The sequence below is a fragment of the Peromyscus leucopus genome, chromosome 15 (assembly GCF_004664715.2).
Source record: "Peromyscus leucopus breed LL Stock chromosome 15, UCI_PerLeu_2.1, whole genome shotgun sequence".
NCBI classification, from domain to species: domain Eukaryota; kingdom Metazoa; phylum Chordata; class Mammalia; order Rodentia; family Cricetidae; genus Peromyscus; species Peromyscus leucopus.
The window spans coordinates 37,888,732-37,906,715 of NC_051076.1; the positions used below are offsets into that span (position 1 = coordinate 37,888,732).

Sequence of the window (17,984 nt, forward strand, 5' to 3'; positions counted from 1 at the left end):
AGGAAAGCGCCGGGGGAGGGGCGGTCTGAGGGTGACTGATTTCCTTCCGGCACGTCGCCCGCTCCGGAGGAGGGGGCGGGGGGTTTCACTTCCGGGACGGTGTTCCGGCCCATTCCGGCCCATTTCCACCCCCGGAGGTAGGTGCTGCTCCTTGACTGGGCTCGGGCCCCGCACCCCCGCCCCGTTAGCCCTTGCCGGACGCTCCTTGGCCGCGTCTCGGCTGCAGCCAGCTCCTGGGGCGTTCAGCCGCCCGGCTCCACCTCCCCTCCAAGCACTCGGCGTCCTCCCGCCCCCCCTCCGTTTGGCTCGGGGCTGCAGAGCTTGCGGGCCCGCCCCCTCGCGAGCCCCTCCCTCAGGACCCCGCGGCGGGGACACACCCAGACACACCCCCCGCCGCTGCCGCCTCTGCCGCCCTGTACCGGGTCCCGGGGCGCCGCCCCCTTCCCCCTCCAGCGCCTCACCCGTGCGCCGGCTGCTCTTTGGTCGCGCGCTTTTCTGCTCTCTTTCCCCGGCTTCTGTGCCATCTCCCCGCTTAGCCAGGTCACCCTTTTCCCATGCTCCCCGACACACACGGAAGCTGCCCCAGCACCTGACTGGCCAACCCCAAGCGTTCCCGATTCTCCCTTTTGCAGCTCTCGCCCCTCCAGGGCCGACGCTAGAGAGAGAGACTTTACTCCAGGGGCTTCCTCCTCACTGGGGAATTGCTGGGAAGAGCAAACAAAAAGGCGCTGGTGTAGGCTCCAAAATAAACACCTGAATTCGTGATGGCATCGACAGAGGCTCTTAAAGGATTAAAAGTTTCAAAACAAACAATAACGCTTTGGAAAAAGGTCAGATTGGTTAAAGTTGCTTCTTGAAAGCAGTGTTTGCACTTCCCCTGTTTACTCAATAAGTGTGTTGTAAATGCGGGGTGATAGCGTGAGCTTGTCCTGGTGTGTTGTGTAGTCTCTTAAATTTAGAGATAAATTGGATGCGCAGTGAGCCAAAGACATTGTGATACATCTGAACTACCCTCAACTTTGAGACTGTTTGATGCAATTGCAGTCTTTTAGTGTAAAATTTTAAGCTTTATTCTTGTCGGCTGTAGGGAATCAACTTCCTGGATCAAAGTAGCATCTTTGGAGTCCCCAACCCCGAGTTTGTAGGTAGAGAAAGACTTACTTAGTAGTTTTGTTGGGTAGAGAAAGATTTACTTAGTTTTTGCTAACTCTGAAAACTAGACTCCCAAGTTCTCTGCATGTTAATTGAATGCTGAAAGGGCTGTGGAATTTTTCCTAACCTACAGTTCACCTCAGAGTCTTGGATCCAAAAAGGGGGAGCTCCAGCTGGTAAGCATTTCAAAATATTGGCCTAACCTGGCATGGTAGTGGTGACACACCTCTAACACCAGCAGCATTCTTTAATCTGAGCAGAGGCAACCAGATCTCTGAGTTAGAGACCAGCCTGATCTACATAGTGAGTTTCCAGGGATAGCCAGAGCTACATAGACCCTGTCTCAAACAAACAAATGCCAGATGTGGTGGCTTAATCCCAGCACTTGGGAGGCAGAGGCAAGTAGCTCTCTTGAGTTCCAGGCTAGCCTCCTCTACAGAGCAAGTTCCAGGACAGCCACACAGAGAAACCCTGTCTTGAAAAAAAGTGATAATACTGACAATTCACGTAGAAAATTAGTCACTTTATAGTCGTAAATAACCTGTGCCACATGTAAATTATAATCAACCTGTATATAATTGACTTTATTCTAAAACTTACTTCCTCTAGAAAAAGATAATGGATTTGTATTCAGTCTGAAATCCTTGTATTTGGTACCCTCCTTGATGAACTCCTACCTTGATGTTATATAGCTTATTAATAAAGTATGGTTGAGGCTTGAATATTAAGCAGTCTAGCAGTCACTATGTTGTTGTTGTCTTCATTGCATTTTACTGTGAAATCTAAAACGTCGTGCCAGGCTTAGCAGTTCACACTAATCCTAGTACTCAGGAGGTGGCATCAGGAGGGTCAACACAAGTTTGAGGGCTGTATTAGAATGAGAGCTTGTTCCTACCAAAACAGAACACCTGCTGGCAAGTCCTTTTCTACAGCCAAGCACCATAAGGAAGGTGCCTCTTCATACGTGGAGATTTCCCCCAGACTCATGATTCTCCTGCCTTGGTGGCCAAGTGTTAAAATTACATATGTGTACCTGGCACTCCTGACCAAGAGACTTTGCATTGTTAGGGATGTTTGAAGTAAAAAACCCAAAGGGAGTCAAACTGGTGCTAAGAATATGGTTTGCTCTTTCAGCAGGGTTGAATGTCTGCCTGTATTTTCAGGCATGACCATGGAGAAAAGTGGGAACATACAATTGGAGATCCCTGACTTCAGCAACTCTGTTCTGAGCCATCTCAACCAGCTACGAATGCAAGGCCGTCTCTGTGATATTGTGGTCAATGTGCAAGGACAAGCTTTTCGGGCTCACAAAGTAGTCCTGGCTGCCAGCTCTCCTTATTTCCGGGATCACATGTCCTTGAATGAAATGAGTACTGTGTCCATTTCTGTCATCAAGAACCCTACTGTTTTTGAACAGCTCCTTTCTTTCTGTTACACAGGGCGGATATGCCTGCAACTAGCAGATATTATCAGCTACCTAACAGCCGCTAGTTTTTTGCAGATGCAACATATTATAGACAAATGTACACAGATCCTAGAGGGCATTCATTTCAAAATAAATGTGGCTGAGGTGGAAGCAGAATTAAGTCAAACGAGGACAAAGCTCCCAGAGAGACCTCCAGAGTCTCACAGGGTTACACCAAATCTAAACCGCTCACTTAGCCCACGACACAATGCTACAAAGGGGAACTGGAGAGGACAGGTCAGTGCTGTGCTGGATATCAGAGAGCTCAGCCCCCCTGAGGAGTCTACCAGTCCTCAGATCATCGAACAGAGTTCCGATGTAGAGAGCCGGGAGCCCATTCTTCGAATCAACAGAGCAGGACAGTGGTATGTGGAGACAGGACTAGCAGACCCGGGGCCGCAGAGTGCAGATGAAGTTAGGGTTCTTGGAGCAGTCCACATCAAAACTGAAAATCTGGAAGAGTGGCTGGGGCCCGAGAATCAGCCTTCTGGAGAAGATGGGAGCAGTGCAGAGGAGGTCACAGCCATGGTAATTGACACCACAGGCCACGGCTCTATAGGACAAGAAAGTTACACTTTAGCGACTTCAGGAGCCAAGGTAGCCCGGCCAACCAGCAGTGAAGTTGATAGGTAAGTTTTGTTTTCCCATTTAAAGCTATTGTGTAAACATCGTTAAATGAGCCTTCTGTGTTACAGAGAGCATTTTTCTTGCCTGATGTTCCTATTCGACTTACTTTGGGAGACTGGAAATATGTCAAAAGACATTGCATTTTTTCAAAGCAGGAAGCTCCAGGTTCTGAAGTATTCACGATGTTATGAGAACTATGGTAAAATCAGCCACTTCCATGAATCAGATAGCATCTGCAGCCACTCTAGGATCAATTATTGCCAGAGCCCTCTCTGGATTCTAGGCAAAGAGCTGATTGTCAGCAGGTGTCTGGTAACACTGCCCTTTCTCACATAGCATCACACAGGTAGGTAACTGTGGTGGTAATCTAATTGTACTGAAATATTATTTTGATTGTATGTTAATAAATAAAGTTGTCTGGGGGTCAGAGCTATTAGAGCCATAGCAAGAGTGTGGCGGTGGTGGCACACGCCTTTAATCCCATAGATATCTGTGTGTTCAGGGTCAGAGCTATTAGAGCCATAGCAAGACTGTGGCGGTGGTGGCACACGCCTTTAATCCCATAGATATCTGTGTGTTCAGGGTCAGAGCTATTAGAGCCATAGCAAGAGTGTGGCGGTGGTGGCACACGCCTTTAATCCCATAAGATCTCTGTGTGTTCAGGGATACAGCCAGCATTGGAGACATATGCCTTTAAGACCTAGGGGGCTGTACATTCAGACAGTGACGAGGCAGTCATGTGTTTGGGTTTACAACCAATGAGAAGGCAGAACAACATACTATAAAATAAACGAACCGACAGGAAGTAGGTCTCTTTTCGAGAAGCTGGGACAGCAGAAGGAAGGGTGAGATTTAGCTCTGAGCTCTGACCTCTCGGCTTTCTCTTTTACATTGTTTCTTATTTAATAAGACGGTTGGTTACATCTACAGGTAACCTTGGGAAGTTTTACTTTCCTTATAGCACTTTGTATTATTTCTCTTTGCCCTTGCCTACCAAGTTAGAGATAGCCTGGTACCATCAGTAATTGTTCTTTTTTCAAATTAAATATAGTACAGTAATTCTAGAGAAAAGCTTTTTGGATGTTTTTCAAGTGTCTTCTCACCTAGTGATGTTTCCCTTGAATCTGCTACTCTCTGAGGCCTGAGAGTGTCCTCACCAGTATGGCCATGGCCTATGGTCTTCACTGTTTTCTTTCTTATATGTCAAATCTGTTAGAACATTTCCTTTTGATGGAAATAGCACTATCTTTCATCTAGTCAACTGAAAGAAAAATGTTACTAGTTTAGATTGGTAACATCTTATGTTCTTTTTTTATTTTCACTTATTTGTTTATTGAGAAAAGGTTTCTGTAGCCCAGGCTGTTCTAGAACGCAGGGCAGTCCTCCTGCCTCAGCCTCCTGAGTGCTGGGATTACTGCCATGAGCCACCAAGTTTGGATTTTGGTGGTGGTGGTGGTGGTGGTGGTGGTGTTTTGTTTTGTTTTTGAGACACGGTGACTGTGCAGGAACTCACTCTGTAGACCAGGCTGTCCTGGAATTCACAGATACCTGCCTGCCTCTGCCTCCCGAATATTGGAATTAAAGGAGTGTACCACCACTGCCTGGCTCATGTTTGGATTTTTTTTTTGAGACAGGGTCTCACTTCATAGTTCAAAATGGTTTATAGCTTACTAAGTAGTCTAAACTAGCCACAAACTCATGCATTCTTCCTACCTTAGGCTCCCAGGCCCTAGATTACAGGCTGGCTTATTCTCTTTCCTGCTTGAAATAGATTGAAATGGGTAAAGGCATTTAGAGCCAAGCCTGACCATCTGAGTTCAAGCTCTGGGACCTACATGGTAGAAGGAAAGAGTTACTGATAAGTTGTCGTCTGACACACACGCTGGCACACACATGCCTCTCATGAACAAACAAATAAGTGTGAAATTGATCTGGGAGCAATTAAAACCAACTAACTAATTTCTTTGGTTTATAGCTGATCATGTAGACATTTAGTAGGATTTTAGCCACGTAGGTGGTCTTGATTTGAGTATTTCCCATCATGTAACCTTAGTAATGTAAATATTCTTGAGCAAAGAATACATATTCATCCCCAGTACTGGTAACTGTTGTCCTCCTGGATTAGAACTATAGCAGAAGTACTACCTTCTTAAATGCCAAAAAAAAAAAAAAAAAAGCTTTAGTCTCTATGAACTCTGAGTAGATTACCATAAGAGATGGAACAGCCAAAACACCAATAGTTAATGTGAGAGAACCAAAATCTCCAGGCAGCATGGAGCATGCCTGGAATCCTAGCACTTGGGAGGTTGAACCAGAAAGATTGCTGAGTTCAGCCTAGAGCCTAGCCTGTGTAGTGAGTACCAGGCCACTCAAGGCTTCATAGCAAGACCATAGTTCATAAAAGCAAAACAAAACTACAGACTGGGTTTCATGTATGTTTTTACTCCCTTTTCAGTACTTACTAGAGTAGAAAGCTTGTATGTAGCTTTAGCTTCACCTTTCCTTATGGTCTGTTTGCTTCGTCACTTTGAAAATATTTGTTTGATTTAGTCCCATTCCTCAGCTGTGATATAGAGGAGAAACAGCATTCAAGGTCTTTGGCACTGCTTGTCTATTGGTCCCCTGTATGCTCCTTTTCCAACAGATTTAGTCCCTCCGGCAGTGTTGTTTCCGTGACAGAAAGATACAGAGCCAGAAGTGAGTCTCCTGGGAGAATGGATGAGCCTAAGCAACTTAGCTCCCAGGTATGTAATTCTGGATTTAGGATTGCTGTGTTGCTTGAAGAACTTGTCACTGAATAAACAGAATAGAATGAATAAGAAAGATTAGAACAAACAACGTGGCCTGTTAAATACTGGATTTGATATATATTAGTTTTTTCTTGATCTTGCTTGTGAGCATGCTAGAATTAGAATTTGAGACGCAGAAAAAAAAATAAATAACTGGGGGGTGCAGGGGGGAGTAGAATAATGGCTCAGCAGTTAAAAGTACTTAATGCTCTTGCTGAAAACCCTACTTTGGTTCCCAGTGCACAACCGTCTGTAACTCCAGTTCCAGGGGATCTAGTGCCCTCTTCTGACCTCTGCAGACACCAGGCACACACGTTTCATATATGTTTATATATATGTAGGCAAGGCACTCCTACACACACAAAAAAAAGTCATCTTTTTTTTTTTTTAAATGTGGAACTTTTTCCTGATTATAGAGATACCTATAAATCTAAAAGTAAGATAAAATCCTTAACATTATACCTTTGGGTCATTTAGAACTTGGATTAAAAACAACTTGATTTGTGGTAGGTAGGTAATAGATATATGTGTATATAGTTGTTAGTCTATATAATATTTATTTGTGTGCATATAAGCAAATTGCTTGTACATTTCTGTGTATTTATTCCCTTATATGAATATATTTTTTTATTTATTTGTATCCTGAATCTTCCATCATGCTACAAAGTTCTAAAGGCTAGGTGTGGTGGTGCACATCTCTAATCGCAGCACTTGGGAAATAGAGGCAGAATTGCTGCAAATTTGGGGCCAGCCTGAGCTATTTAATGTGTTCCAGGCCAGTCATGGGTGTAGAGTAAAACCACATCTTTAAAAACAAAGACTCATGACAACGATGGCTTCTGTATTCTTCCCAACTCTCCTGAGCTAGTGAAGTGGCTGGTTGACATTTTCGTTTATTTTTTACAGATCTTAATTATTGAAAATTGATTTTTCAAAGCTGTAAACCACAATAAATGAAACACTTCAGCCCATAAAAAGGAAATACAAGTAGGTTGAGATTGCCTCACTTGCCAGGAATAGTATAATACATGACTTTTAATGGCAGCACTGGGGAGCAGAGGCAGATGGATAGATCTCTGTCATTTAGAAGCCAACCTGGTCTACTCAGCAAATTCCAGGCCAGCAAGGGCTACATGGTTAGACCCTGTCTTTTAAAAAAAAAAAAATTTTTTTTTGAATAGCTTATTTTTTTAACCTCTATTACAATTTCTTGTTATCTAAACCACTGGATATTTGTTGTGTATATTGGTATACTAATAGCAGTAAGATATTGTTACACACTAAATTTTTTTGGATTTTTTTTTTGTTGTTGTTGTTGTTGATGATAGTGTTTCGAGGCAGGATCTCCATAGCCTAGGCTAACCTCAAACATGATCCTCCTGACTTTGCCTCCCTAGGGCTGGGATTACAGATGTGTGCCAATACACTGCACTATTTTTTAGTTTTAATTGAGTGGTAGAGAAAATGTTAAGAGCTAAGAGGAAAAGTAATTAGAATGCTTTTTCTCTCCATCTCTCAAATCTTGTATAATAGCATACAAAGGTAACTAATTATGCAAATAGATGCAGTGATTAGGGCAGATCTTAACAGCTTTATAGACTAATCATACAAACACACAAAAAGAATATAAGTGCTTATAGGCATTTACTAGACTTAGTGTCCACATAATGCAAGTAGAGTTAAACCGATTTGTGTATTGGTGTCGTGCAGAGGGTGGTGCACACAGATATATATATGGAGGTTAGAGGCAAACCTCAGATGTTGTGCCTTTTACCGTGATTTTTGTTGAGAAAGGGTCTCTAACTAGCCTCAGTCTCAAAGGCTCTGCTAGGCTGGCTGGCCGGGGATCCCTGTTTGTCTCTGCATTCCCAGTGCTGGAATTAAAAATTCATGCCACCACACCCAGCTCTTTTACATGGCTTCTGAGGATGAACTCAGCCCTAATGTTTGTGTGGCATGTAAGTACTTTACTGACTGAGCCGTCTCCTAGCTGTGGATTTATTTTTTCTTCTAAGCAGATTTTAAATGCAGTTTCCATCTTCCTTCCCTTTTTCTTCCTCTTCCTTTAAAAAAAAAAAAAAGATTTATTTTTAACTAGCTGTGTCTGTAGTTTTGTACACATGAGTACAAATGCTTATGGAGGCCAGAAGAGGGCCTTGGTGCCTGCAGTGGTTTGAATGAGAATGGCCCCCATAGACTAATATCATTGAATGCTTGGTTCCCAGCTCTGGAAGGATTAGGAGGTGTGGCCTTGTTGGAGGAGGTGCATTGCTGAGGGTGAGCTTTGAGGTTTCAAAAGCCCACACCAAGCCATCTGGCTCTTTGCCTCCTTCCTGAGGGTCGGATCAGATGTGAACGCTCAGCTACTATTCCAGCACATGTCTGTTACAGTCCCAACAAGGATGATCATGGACTACTCCTCTGAAATTGTAAGCAAGCTCCCAGTTAAATGCTTCATTGTATACATTGCCTTGGCCATAGTTTTTTGTCACAGCAATAGTAACCCTAAGACAACTCCAGGAGTTCAAGATGTGGGTGCTAGGAACAGAACTCAGGCCCTCTAGAAGAGCAACAAATGCTTTTAACTACTGAGCCATACCTCTAGCTCCATCCTTCCCTATTTTGAGATAGGAGACTTTGTTGCCCAGGCTGTTCTTAAACTCTTTGGGTTAAAATCTGCCTGCCTTAGTCTCTCCAAGTAACTGGGGCTACTACTATGCACCACTCTGTCAGGCTTTAAAGTCTGGGATTACAAGAATACAGCACCATGCCTGGCCTAGGTGTAGTTTTTCATTGTAATTAGGATAGAGATCATATTGGAATCATATAAGGGTGTTTACCTGGCTAAAGCAGAAGATACAGTCTATAAAGCAATAGAATATAAATAATATTATCTAAGGCTGGTGTGGTGGCTCTTCAGGTAATGGCACCTACTGCGAAGCCTGACAACCTGGGACCGCACGGTGAATGAAGGGACAAAACTGATTGATGTGTGCTGTTCTCTGATCTCCATTCTCTCTCTCTCTCTCCCTCCCTCCCTCTCCACCCCCCCCCACACACACACTCCTCTCTCCCTCTTCCCCTTCTCACTATAAATAAATGTAATTTTATGATTTTTTTAAAAAATTTTTATTTGGGGTGGGGTGGTGTCAGAAGTCTGTCTGATGTAGTAGGTATTGAGAACTGAACTGTGGTCCCCTGGAAGAACAGCAAATACTGTTAACCACCAAGCCATCTCTTCCTAATAAATGCAATACTTAAAAAAAAAAAAAAAAGTACTGTCTAGAAATGATTCAAAGGATAAGATATATCTACACAATATATAAAAAAAATGTATTATGGTAAGTTTGTTTATTAGTTATTTTCCTGGGCCCACAGAAGACCAAAGCAGGGCAAAGATTTATGGTTTTAATGCATTTATTTGCTTTTATGTGTGTATGGTGGGTGTGCACATTTGCATTTCATAAAGAATGTGGCTATCAGAGGACAGCTTGTAGGAGTTGGCTCTTTTCTTTCATCATGTGGACCACTGGGAATCAGCTTAGGTTGTCAGACAGGTACCTTTACCTGCTGAGATATCTTACTGACCAACTTATTATTATGAGCAAAAAAGAGAAAAGAAAAAGAAAACTGGTGCATTGAAAATACTGGAGCAATCGGGCAGTGGTGGTGCACATCTTTTTTTTGTTTTGTTTTGTTTTTGTTTTGTTTTTTCAAGACAGGGTTTCTTTGTTTAGCTTTGCGCCTTTCCTGGAACTCACTTGGTAGCCTCGAACTCACAGAGATCCGCCTGGCTCTGCCTCCCGAGTGCTGGGATTAAAGGCGTGCGCCAACAACACCCGGCCGGTGGTGCACATCTTTAATCCCAGCACTCGGGAGGCAGAGGCAAGCAGATCTCTGTGAGTTCCAACAGCCAGAGCTCACAGAGAAACCCTTTCTCAAAGTCAGTCAATCAATACAAGAAAATAGTGGAATAACCGGGCAGTGGTGGCTCACGTCTTTAATCTCAGAGCTCAGGAGGCAAAGGCAGTCAGATCCCTGTGAGTTCCAAGACAGTCTGGTCAACAGAATGAATTCCAAGACAGCCAGGGCTACACAGAGAAACCCTGTCTGGGGGAGGGGGGCGGTGTACTGGAGCTGTAGTTCAGTGGTAGAAGTGCCTGCCTTGAAAACATGAAACCTAGGCTCAATGCCCAGCACTTCAAAAAAAGAAAAAAACAAAAGTTTTGCCTAACATGTATTAGGCCCTGGATTTGATCTACAACCCTTAAAAAAGCAAAACAAAACAAAAACTGGGGCCAGCAAGATGGGTCAGCTGGTAAAAGCCCTTGCTGCCAGTCCTGACGACCAGAGTTCCATCCCCAGCACCCACATGATGGAAGGAGAAAACAGACTCCATAAGTTGTCTTCTGACTTGTATACACATAGTACACATACAAATAAATATATGCAGTAAAATATTTTTAACTGGTTGATAGACTAGATTTCCTGACTATAAAGGGTGAATCTGGAACAGATTGCCAAAGTTACTTCTAAAGAACCTTTACTTTTTTTCTACCACTGGAAAGTTAAAAATGCTTGGACTAATTTTCACAGTCTTTCCAGCTCAGCTTTTACTCATCAGAATTGACTGTCTGTTTTGACATGTAGACTTCTCAGTGCTGCTATAACCCTGTCAGATTCTTTCTCTGTGTCTTGATTCTGAGATTCCTCCTCCTCCTGAGTCCACTGAAAGCCCCACTCTCATGTTCTCCTTACCTTAATTAGTCCAGTGTTCTTTGATCTTTTTTTTTCTTAAACCACTATTATAGCATTTCACATGCATTATTATTCCTTTTTTTTTTTTTTTTTTGATGGAAGGCAAGCACTCTACGATGAAGAAAATCCCCAGCCTCTTACCTTTTCCTGATTCTCTACTAATTCATATAAATTATTCCTTTCCTGTTTGTTTGATTTTGTGGTTCTTGTCAAATTGAAGTCTCCTTGAGAGCAGAGACTGTTTCTAACCTTAGTTATATCTTTGACATTGTCTTGTCACTTTTACTTCTATGAATACTAATGGTTGATTTTGTCATTGCAAATATCACAGACTATAAAGGTTACAGCTACTAAACGGGGTTATTTAGTTGCTTGTGAAATCGGTTAAAGGAGAAAGCTAAAATTCCCAGCTTTGAAGAGCTTTAAATAACGTTAGTGATTTTTGGTTCCTTTTCAATTTTTCAGTATCTGTTAGCAATTAAAGATTAAAATGATGGGAAACTTTGAAGTCCATGTCAAGTACATGGGATACTTAGCCAGGCAGTGGTAGCACACTCAGATCTCTGAGTTTGAGGCCAGCCTGGTCTATGCAGAGAAACCTTGTCTTGAAAAACCAAGAAAAAAAGTACAGAAATTTTCAGGGGTGGTAATTCACCCCTATTATTCCAGCACTTGGGAAACTGAGTCAGGAGGCTCACTTCGAGTTTGAAGCTGGTCTGGGCTATATAGAAGTTCTAGGCTGGGCGGTGGTGATGCACGCCTTTAATCCCAGCACTCGGGAGGCAGAGGCAGACGGATCTCTGTGAGTTTGAGGCCAGCCTGGGGTAAGTGAGTCCCAGGAAAGGCGCAAAGCTACACAGAGAAATCCTGTCTCGAAAAACCAAAAAAAAAAAAAAAAAAGTTCTAAGTCAGCCTAGGCTGTAGAGTAATACTATGTATCAAACTGAGAAATAAAAAGTAAAAGAAATCATTCATTTATATGGATTTGTTGTTTGGTTTTCCAAGACTGGGTTTCTCTGTGTAGCCCTGGCTGTCCTAGAACTCACTCTGTAGACTAGATTGGTCTTGAACTCAGAGATCCCCCTACTTCTGCCTCCCAAATACTGGGATAAAAGACATGTTCCACCATGCTTGGTGGAATAATTAATTCTTAAAATGATTTTTGAAGCAAGTACTGATTGAATTCATGGATATTTGGCAATGCAGAATATCCCTATATGTATATATTATAGGAAATTGCTGAGTGAGACAGAAAACCACGAGGCACCATTTTTATGGCCTTCCTTCATTTCTTTATTATTTTTTAAAATTACATTTGTGTGTGTGAGTGCACACATTTATGTGCACATGATAGCAGCAGCAGCCATAGCTGCTGGAGGGTCAGAGGACAACTTGCAGGAATTAGTTTTTTCTATCTACCAAGTGGATCCCCAGGATTGAATTCATGTTGTCAGACTTTTTTGGGGAGGGTGCTGTTGTTTTAAGACAGAGTCTCTCTAATTAGACTTGGCTGTCCTGGAACTCACTATGTAGAACTGGCTGGCCTTGAACTCCTGAGTGCTGGGATTAAAGGCCCTAGTTGTCTGACTTTTCATCTAGTGTTTTCACCCACTGAGCCAACTTGTCAGCCCTCCTCCTTTGTCAAAGTTCAAAGCAAAAAACTACCAAAGTTATAATGTTTCCTTTGTTATTTGCTCCTCAATTGCAACTTTACTGTGATCCTAGTTCAGTGGTTATTAAAATGCATCATTTTCTGTGTGTGATGATTTTATTCATCACACTAGTGTGTTGTGATTTTATTCAAAGTTAGGAAGTTCTTTTTAGGAAATTATATCCTCATGATTATAAATAAAATATATTTTAAGTTGACTTGCTACCTGAGGACAGAAAGGAAACTGGATGCAAAATATATGTACATGTACATACATACGAGTTTATAATACTTAATATATACATACAAATACATGAGTTTGTAATGTTTAAATATCACAGTTATTGAACAAAAGTGCTCAAGTGTGTTAGTTCTTTCACACAGCCTCTGAAGGAAATGATTGAGAAAACTAAGGTTAATTAATGGAACTCAGATTTGAACCCAGGGCACTCTTAACTCTTACATGATGTTATGCATTCAAATTTTTACAAAATACCTGAGTTTGATGATAAAATACCAGGCACACAGGAGACTAAACAGGAAGATATCCTGAGCTAAGGATATTTGAGGCTAGCTTGGGCAATACATTGAGACTCTGTTGCTAAAATAAGATTTTGTTTTTTGAGACAAGGTCTCACTTGTAGCCCTGACTGACCTTGAATCCTCCTGTGTCTACCTCAGTGCTGGAATGAAAGATTACAAGTGTGAGCCATCATATCCATTCAAGATTCTTAAAAATATATCAAGGTACTATTAGCAATTTTTAGTCTCATGAGAATACTGCAAAGTTGGAACACCATACTGCTATGGGCTGCAGAAAATTATCATAAGAACTCAGCTGGTTATGCAAAGCCACTACCTGAAGGGGTCAAGGAATTCCTCCAGAGGAAGCCAAATCCCAGGGAGCATTTGGGGTTATTTGACTTGTTATATATCAACTGTCTTCTGTAATGAAAATCATGTGTGCCTTCATAGCTTTCCCAATTGATTTTTCCCTAAGAATTGTTGACAGTGTGGACTGATCACTATTTGTACATATACATTAGAGGTATTTGGAGAACAACCTCAGGAAAGGCTTCCTCCCCACCAGCCCATCCATTTCTCCCTTTTTAGCGCTGGAATCAGATAGCTACATTCAAGGACTAACAGAAATAACAGTCCAAACCACCAACCATGCAATGACCTTTTTATGAATGGAAAAATTGAGCCTCTGGGAAATTACTGTGTTTTGTCCTTGGTCACTTAGGATTTATTGGTAAGATACTTCCTTATTCTTTCTGTGAGTTCAGTTTTGATGACTTAGGGAAATGAATTAAAATTCTGTGTGAAACAAATCGAAAGCTAGATGCTGTGGATCATAATTTGTACTCCTCACTGGGGAAGTTGAGGCAAGAAGATTGCCAAAAATTTAAGACCAGCCTGGGCATCATAGTGAGACCCTGTCTAAAAACACCATAAATAGTGTTACAGTATATAGTTCAACCCTTGATTTTACATACTGGTTTCCAGATCTGCTGAGGAGCTCCCTCCTTTGGAAATACTGAGAAGCCCTGTCAGGCTAGCACGTGAGGAAGAGACAAAAGATTGTTTTTAGAAAGTAAAACATATGGAATTGTTAACTAGGTGAATCTTTCTCTAGTTAGTCCAATATTTATTTTCTTTGCATAGTACCTTGACTTCTGTTAAAAATTGTAATTGTTTGCTACATAATTTTATTTTTAAAAAAATAACTGCAATGACTTTAGTAGTCAATAGCCCCTCCCTGAAAAATTATTAATTTCTGAATAGTGATATTTAGCATAGAATTTTGAGCCAAAAGTGTTTATCACTCTAAAACATATTTTTTAATTTATTTATTTATTTATTTGTTTGTTTGTTTGTTTGTTTATAGGCAGAGTTGGACTATGTAGTCCTGGCTGGCCTGGAACTCAAGAGCTCTACTGGCCTCTGCCCCTCAAGTTTTGGGATTAAAGACATGTACCACCACACCCAGCTTTATTACTTTTTCAAATTACATGTGTTTCTATGGGGCAGGGGTAGGCTCCGTAGGCTATGTGCAAATGCCTGCAGAAACCAAAAGCATCAGATCCCCCTGGATCTGGAGCTGCAGGCAATTGTAAGCAACCAGACATGGGTGCTAGGAACCAAGCTCTGGTCCTCTGCAAGAGCTATGCACACTCTTAACAACTAAGACATTTTTCCAGACCCCAGTCCAAAACTTTGTAAGTTACTTGTTTAAAAGAATATATTCTTATCCTTCCAGCTTTGGGGTGGGAAGACCCCATGTCTTCATCCAATTTACTCGGCAGTCACTTACAACTTTTTAGTTTTTAGGGAGCTGGAAAGATAACTCAGTGGCTAAGAGCACTGGCTGCTCTTCCAGAGGACTCAGGTTCAATACCTAGTATCCACAGGGGACTCAAAACTCTTTGTAACTTCAGTTCTAGGGGACCTGGCACCCACTTCTGGTCTCCAAGAGCACAGGCACACATGATGCATAAGCATACATGCAGGCAGAACACCTGTACACAAAATAATAAAAAATGTAAAGAATTTTTTTTAGTTTTTAGCGTGATAATGATATGCTGATATATTACATTATTGCCTACAAATTGCATATATTTGTTATAAAGCTAGCTAACTGCTGGTTAACATGATAATAAAGTGTCATAAAGGAAATTTTATTATATTTGCCTTTATATACTCCAAATTTTCATCTATAGTAGACACAAGCCACATTTGAATTTTTGTTTTAATTAGTTTAAAATCAATTGAAATTGAAATATTTCCTCAGTTACATTAGGCATATGACAAATGCTAATCGCCACGTGGTTACTACATTGAGTAGTTCGAATTATAGAACCTTTCCATCACAGAAAGTTGTATATACTCTGTAGTTGATTGTCTAGAATACAGTTGCAAGGATAGAATCAAGGGATGGCTTTGTGGGCTCATATTTTCCTGTTGCTGTAAAATAGTACTAAATAAGAAGTTTTCAGTTTGACTTTTGGTTTTAGTTTTTTGAGACATGTCTCATTAGTCCAGGCTGGTCCTCAACTCCCTATGTAGCCAAAGATTTCTTGAACTCCTAATTCTGATGTTTCTATCTCTCAAGTGTAGCAGAGGCTTAATAAACATCCAGTTCATCAGCCAGAACTTTGTGTTGCTCTTTTTTTTCTAATTATTTTTTTTCTTAAAATGTATTTATTTTCATCTTATTTGCATTGGTGTTTTGCCTGCATGTATGTCTGTGTGAGAGTGTCAGATCTTAGAGTTACAGATAGTTGTGAGCTGCCACTTGGGTGCTGGGAATTGAACTCTGGTCCTCTGGAAGAGCAGTCAGTGCTCCCAACCACTGAGCCATCTCTAGCCCCTGTGTAGCTCTTTTTACAGCGATAGAATGATACTCTCAGAATTCTTCTTGCATTTTTATGTTAATATATTTGCTTTTTGATAGTCCTGAACTTCCCTCTTGGCTCTCCATTACAAGTAAGTGTACACGGGTAGGAATATAACTAAGGGATAGAACATTTGCCTCATTTGCACAAGGCCCTCCATTCTGTTCCTTACATCACACAGACACACAAGAGTAACATCCTAGTAACAGATGTTGGTAGATTGGGTTGCTTTTAACATAGATGCTTAATGTTATGTAATATTCACTTATTTTCTTCTTCTGACACAGGTAGAAGAGTCAGCAATGATGGGAGTAAGCGGCTATGTGGAGTATCTCCGAGAACAGGAAGTATCTGAGCGGTGGTTCCGGTATAACCCCCGTCTCACCTGCATCTACTGTGCCAAATCTTTCAACCAAAAGGGAAGTCTGGACCGCCACATGCGCCTGCATATGGGAATTACACCATTTGTCTGCCGAATGTGTGGCAAAAAGTATACCCGGAAAGATCAGCTGGAATATCACATCCGAAAGCACACAGGCAACAAGCCTTTTCACTGTCATGTTTGTGGCAAAAGTTTCCCCTTCCAGGCCATCTTGAATCAGCACTTTCGAAAAAACCACCCTGGCTGTATACCCCTGGAAGGGCCTCATAGCATTTCTCCTGAAACAACTGTCACATCTCGGCAAGCTGAAGAAGGGTCACCTTCGCAGGAAGAAACAGTTGCCCCTGGGGAATGTGCCCAGGGCTCAGTGTCTACTACTGGGCCAGATTGAAATACTGAGGGGGAGGGGGCAGACCCTCCTCCCCTTTGGGTCGTAACCAGCCCATATCAGGACCAGGGGCTGGTACTTAGATTCACAAAATGCCACCTCGCTCGACTAGAAGATGTTCCCATGGTGTTGCCAAATTAGAGGATCCATGTGCAAAAAGCATTAAGGCTTTTCTCCTCTTTCCCACCTCACACTTTGGAAAATAATCAAGCAAATCAGCTTCTAATTCAGGGATCAACAGCCTTGGTTTGTTAACTTTATAAGAAAACAATGTTTTTAACAAAACTGATCAGTGAATGGTCATTTATCTACCAGTCATGATTGAACACTGTACTTAGGTCCATATCATCTTGGTGGGTGAAATCCTAGATCTAAAAAAAAAAAAAAAAAAAAAAAAGCAACAGGAGCTTTGGCCAACTGAAGCAGCCTATCAGAAGTGGGAAAGGTAGTCACAACAGTGAGAAAGGGGAGTCTTTCCTGCCTCTTACCTGCCAGAGCATGCATTTCCATATTTTAAGAAAAAAAAAAAAAAGAATGCTGGTGATTCTTATTATTCTAAAAGGTTAAGCTGTCTTTGCCCTGAGAAGGCATCTAATACTTTGCCTGGTTGTTTCATGTGATCAGCTACCTTGGAGCAGTATTCTAGCAAGCAGTATCACCTGAAGCACGTTAGGCAGGTAGAAGTAAAGTGAGCAGCCGAGCATTTCCAGTGGGCACTTCTACATCTCGGAGCTTGAGAAGGAGAAGCAGGGAAGGAAGTGTTTATGCTTTGCAAATACTAGACAGCACAGAGCTGAGCTGCAGTTTTCTGATTGGTGTTTGTAAGCTCAGACACTTGGATACATCCATGGTTGTTACAAAAATGTTTCTGGTTATATGAGTTATCCTGTTAGGCTGACTACCAAAATTTCATCCTCTTGGGCTCCTAGTTTCATATAACAGCAATACTGTGCATCAAAAATGTCACTTTCCAGTGAAATGAGCCTGGATTGTATTTTTAAATCCACAGGTCTCCACATTTGATAACTTTTATATGAAGTTTTTAAACAGGTTTTTTTCTGCAATATTGTAGTTGAAGAGAGATTCAACATTGTTGTTCTTATTGCACCACAGTTTCATTTCCTTCTACATGTTTTGTACTTTATATTTTTAGTCTAGTGAAGAACTTCACTTAAATCTATGTCTTGGTTGTGCAAATCTATATAATTCATCAACCAATTAGCAAATTGCTGGTGACTCCGAGAGCTTTGATTTTTTTTTTTTTTTTTTTAATTGTACACTACAGGGCACTTCACTTACAAGAAACTATCTTGCACAATCATGTTGCAATAAATGATCAAGGGATCAATTTTTATCAGGTATGGTTACATAATC

At 41.5% G+C, this 17,984-nt stretch overlaps 1 protein-coding gene across 4 annotated transcripts; it reads left to right on the plus strand.

Annotated features, from left to right (window-relative positions):
* The first annotated feature begins 52 nt into the window (after positions 1–52).
* Zbtb37 (zinc finger and BTB domain containing 37) lies at positions 53–17,007 on the plus strand. Of its 4 annotated transcripts, none has more exons than XM_028864462.2 (5): positions 53–137; positions 633–830; positions 2,287–3,246; positions 5,889–5,988; positions 16,128–17,007. In XM_028864462.2, the coding sequence occupies exons 3-5, from the start codon at positions 2,318–2,320 to the stop codon at positions 16,611–16,613; spliced, it is 1,515 nt and encodes a 504-aa protein (XP_028720295.1). In that variant the 5' UTR covers positions 53–137; positions 633–830; positions 2,287–2,317; the 3' UTR covers positions 16,614–17,007. The 4 variants fall into 4 exon arrangements, with proteins under 4 accessions (XP_028720295.1, XP_028720301.1, XP_028720296.1 ...); XM_028864468.2 differs by having other exon boundaries at positions 2,290–3,246; XM_028864463.2 differs by lacking the exon at positions 633–830 and having other exon boundaries at positions 82–137.
* The last annotated feature ends 977 nt before the right edge of the window (positions 17,008–17,984 follow it).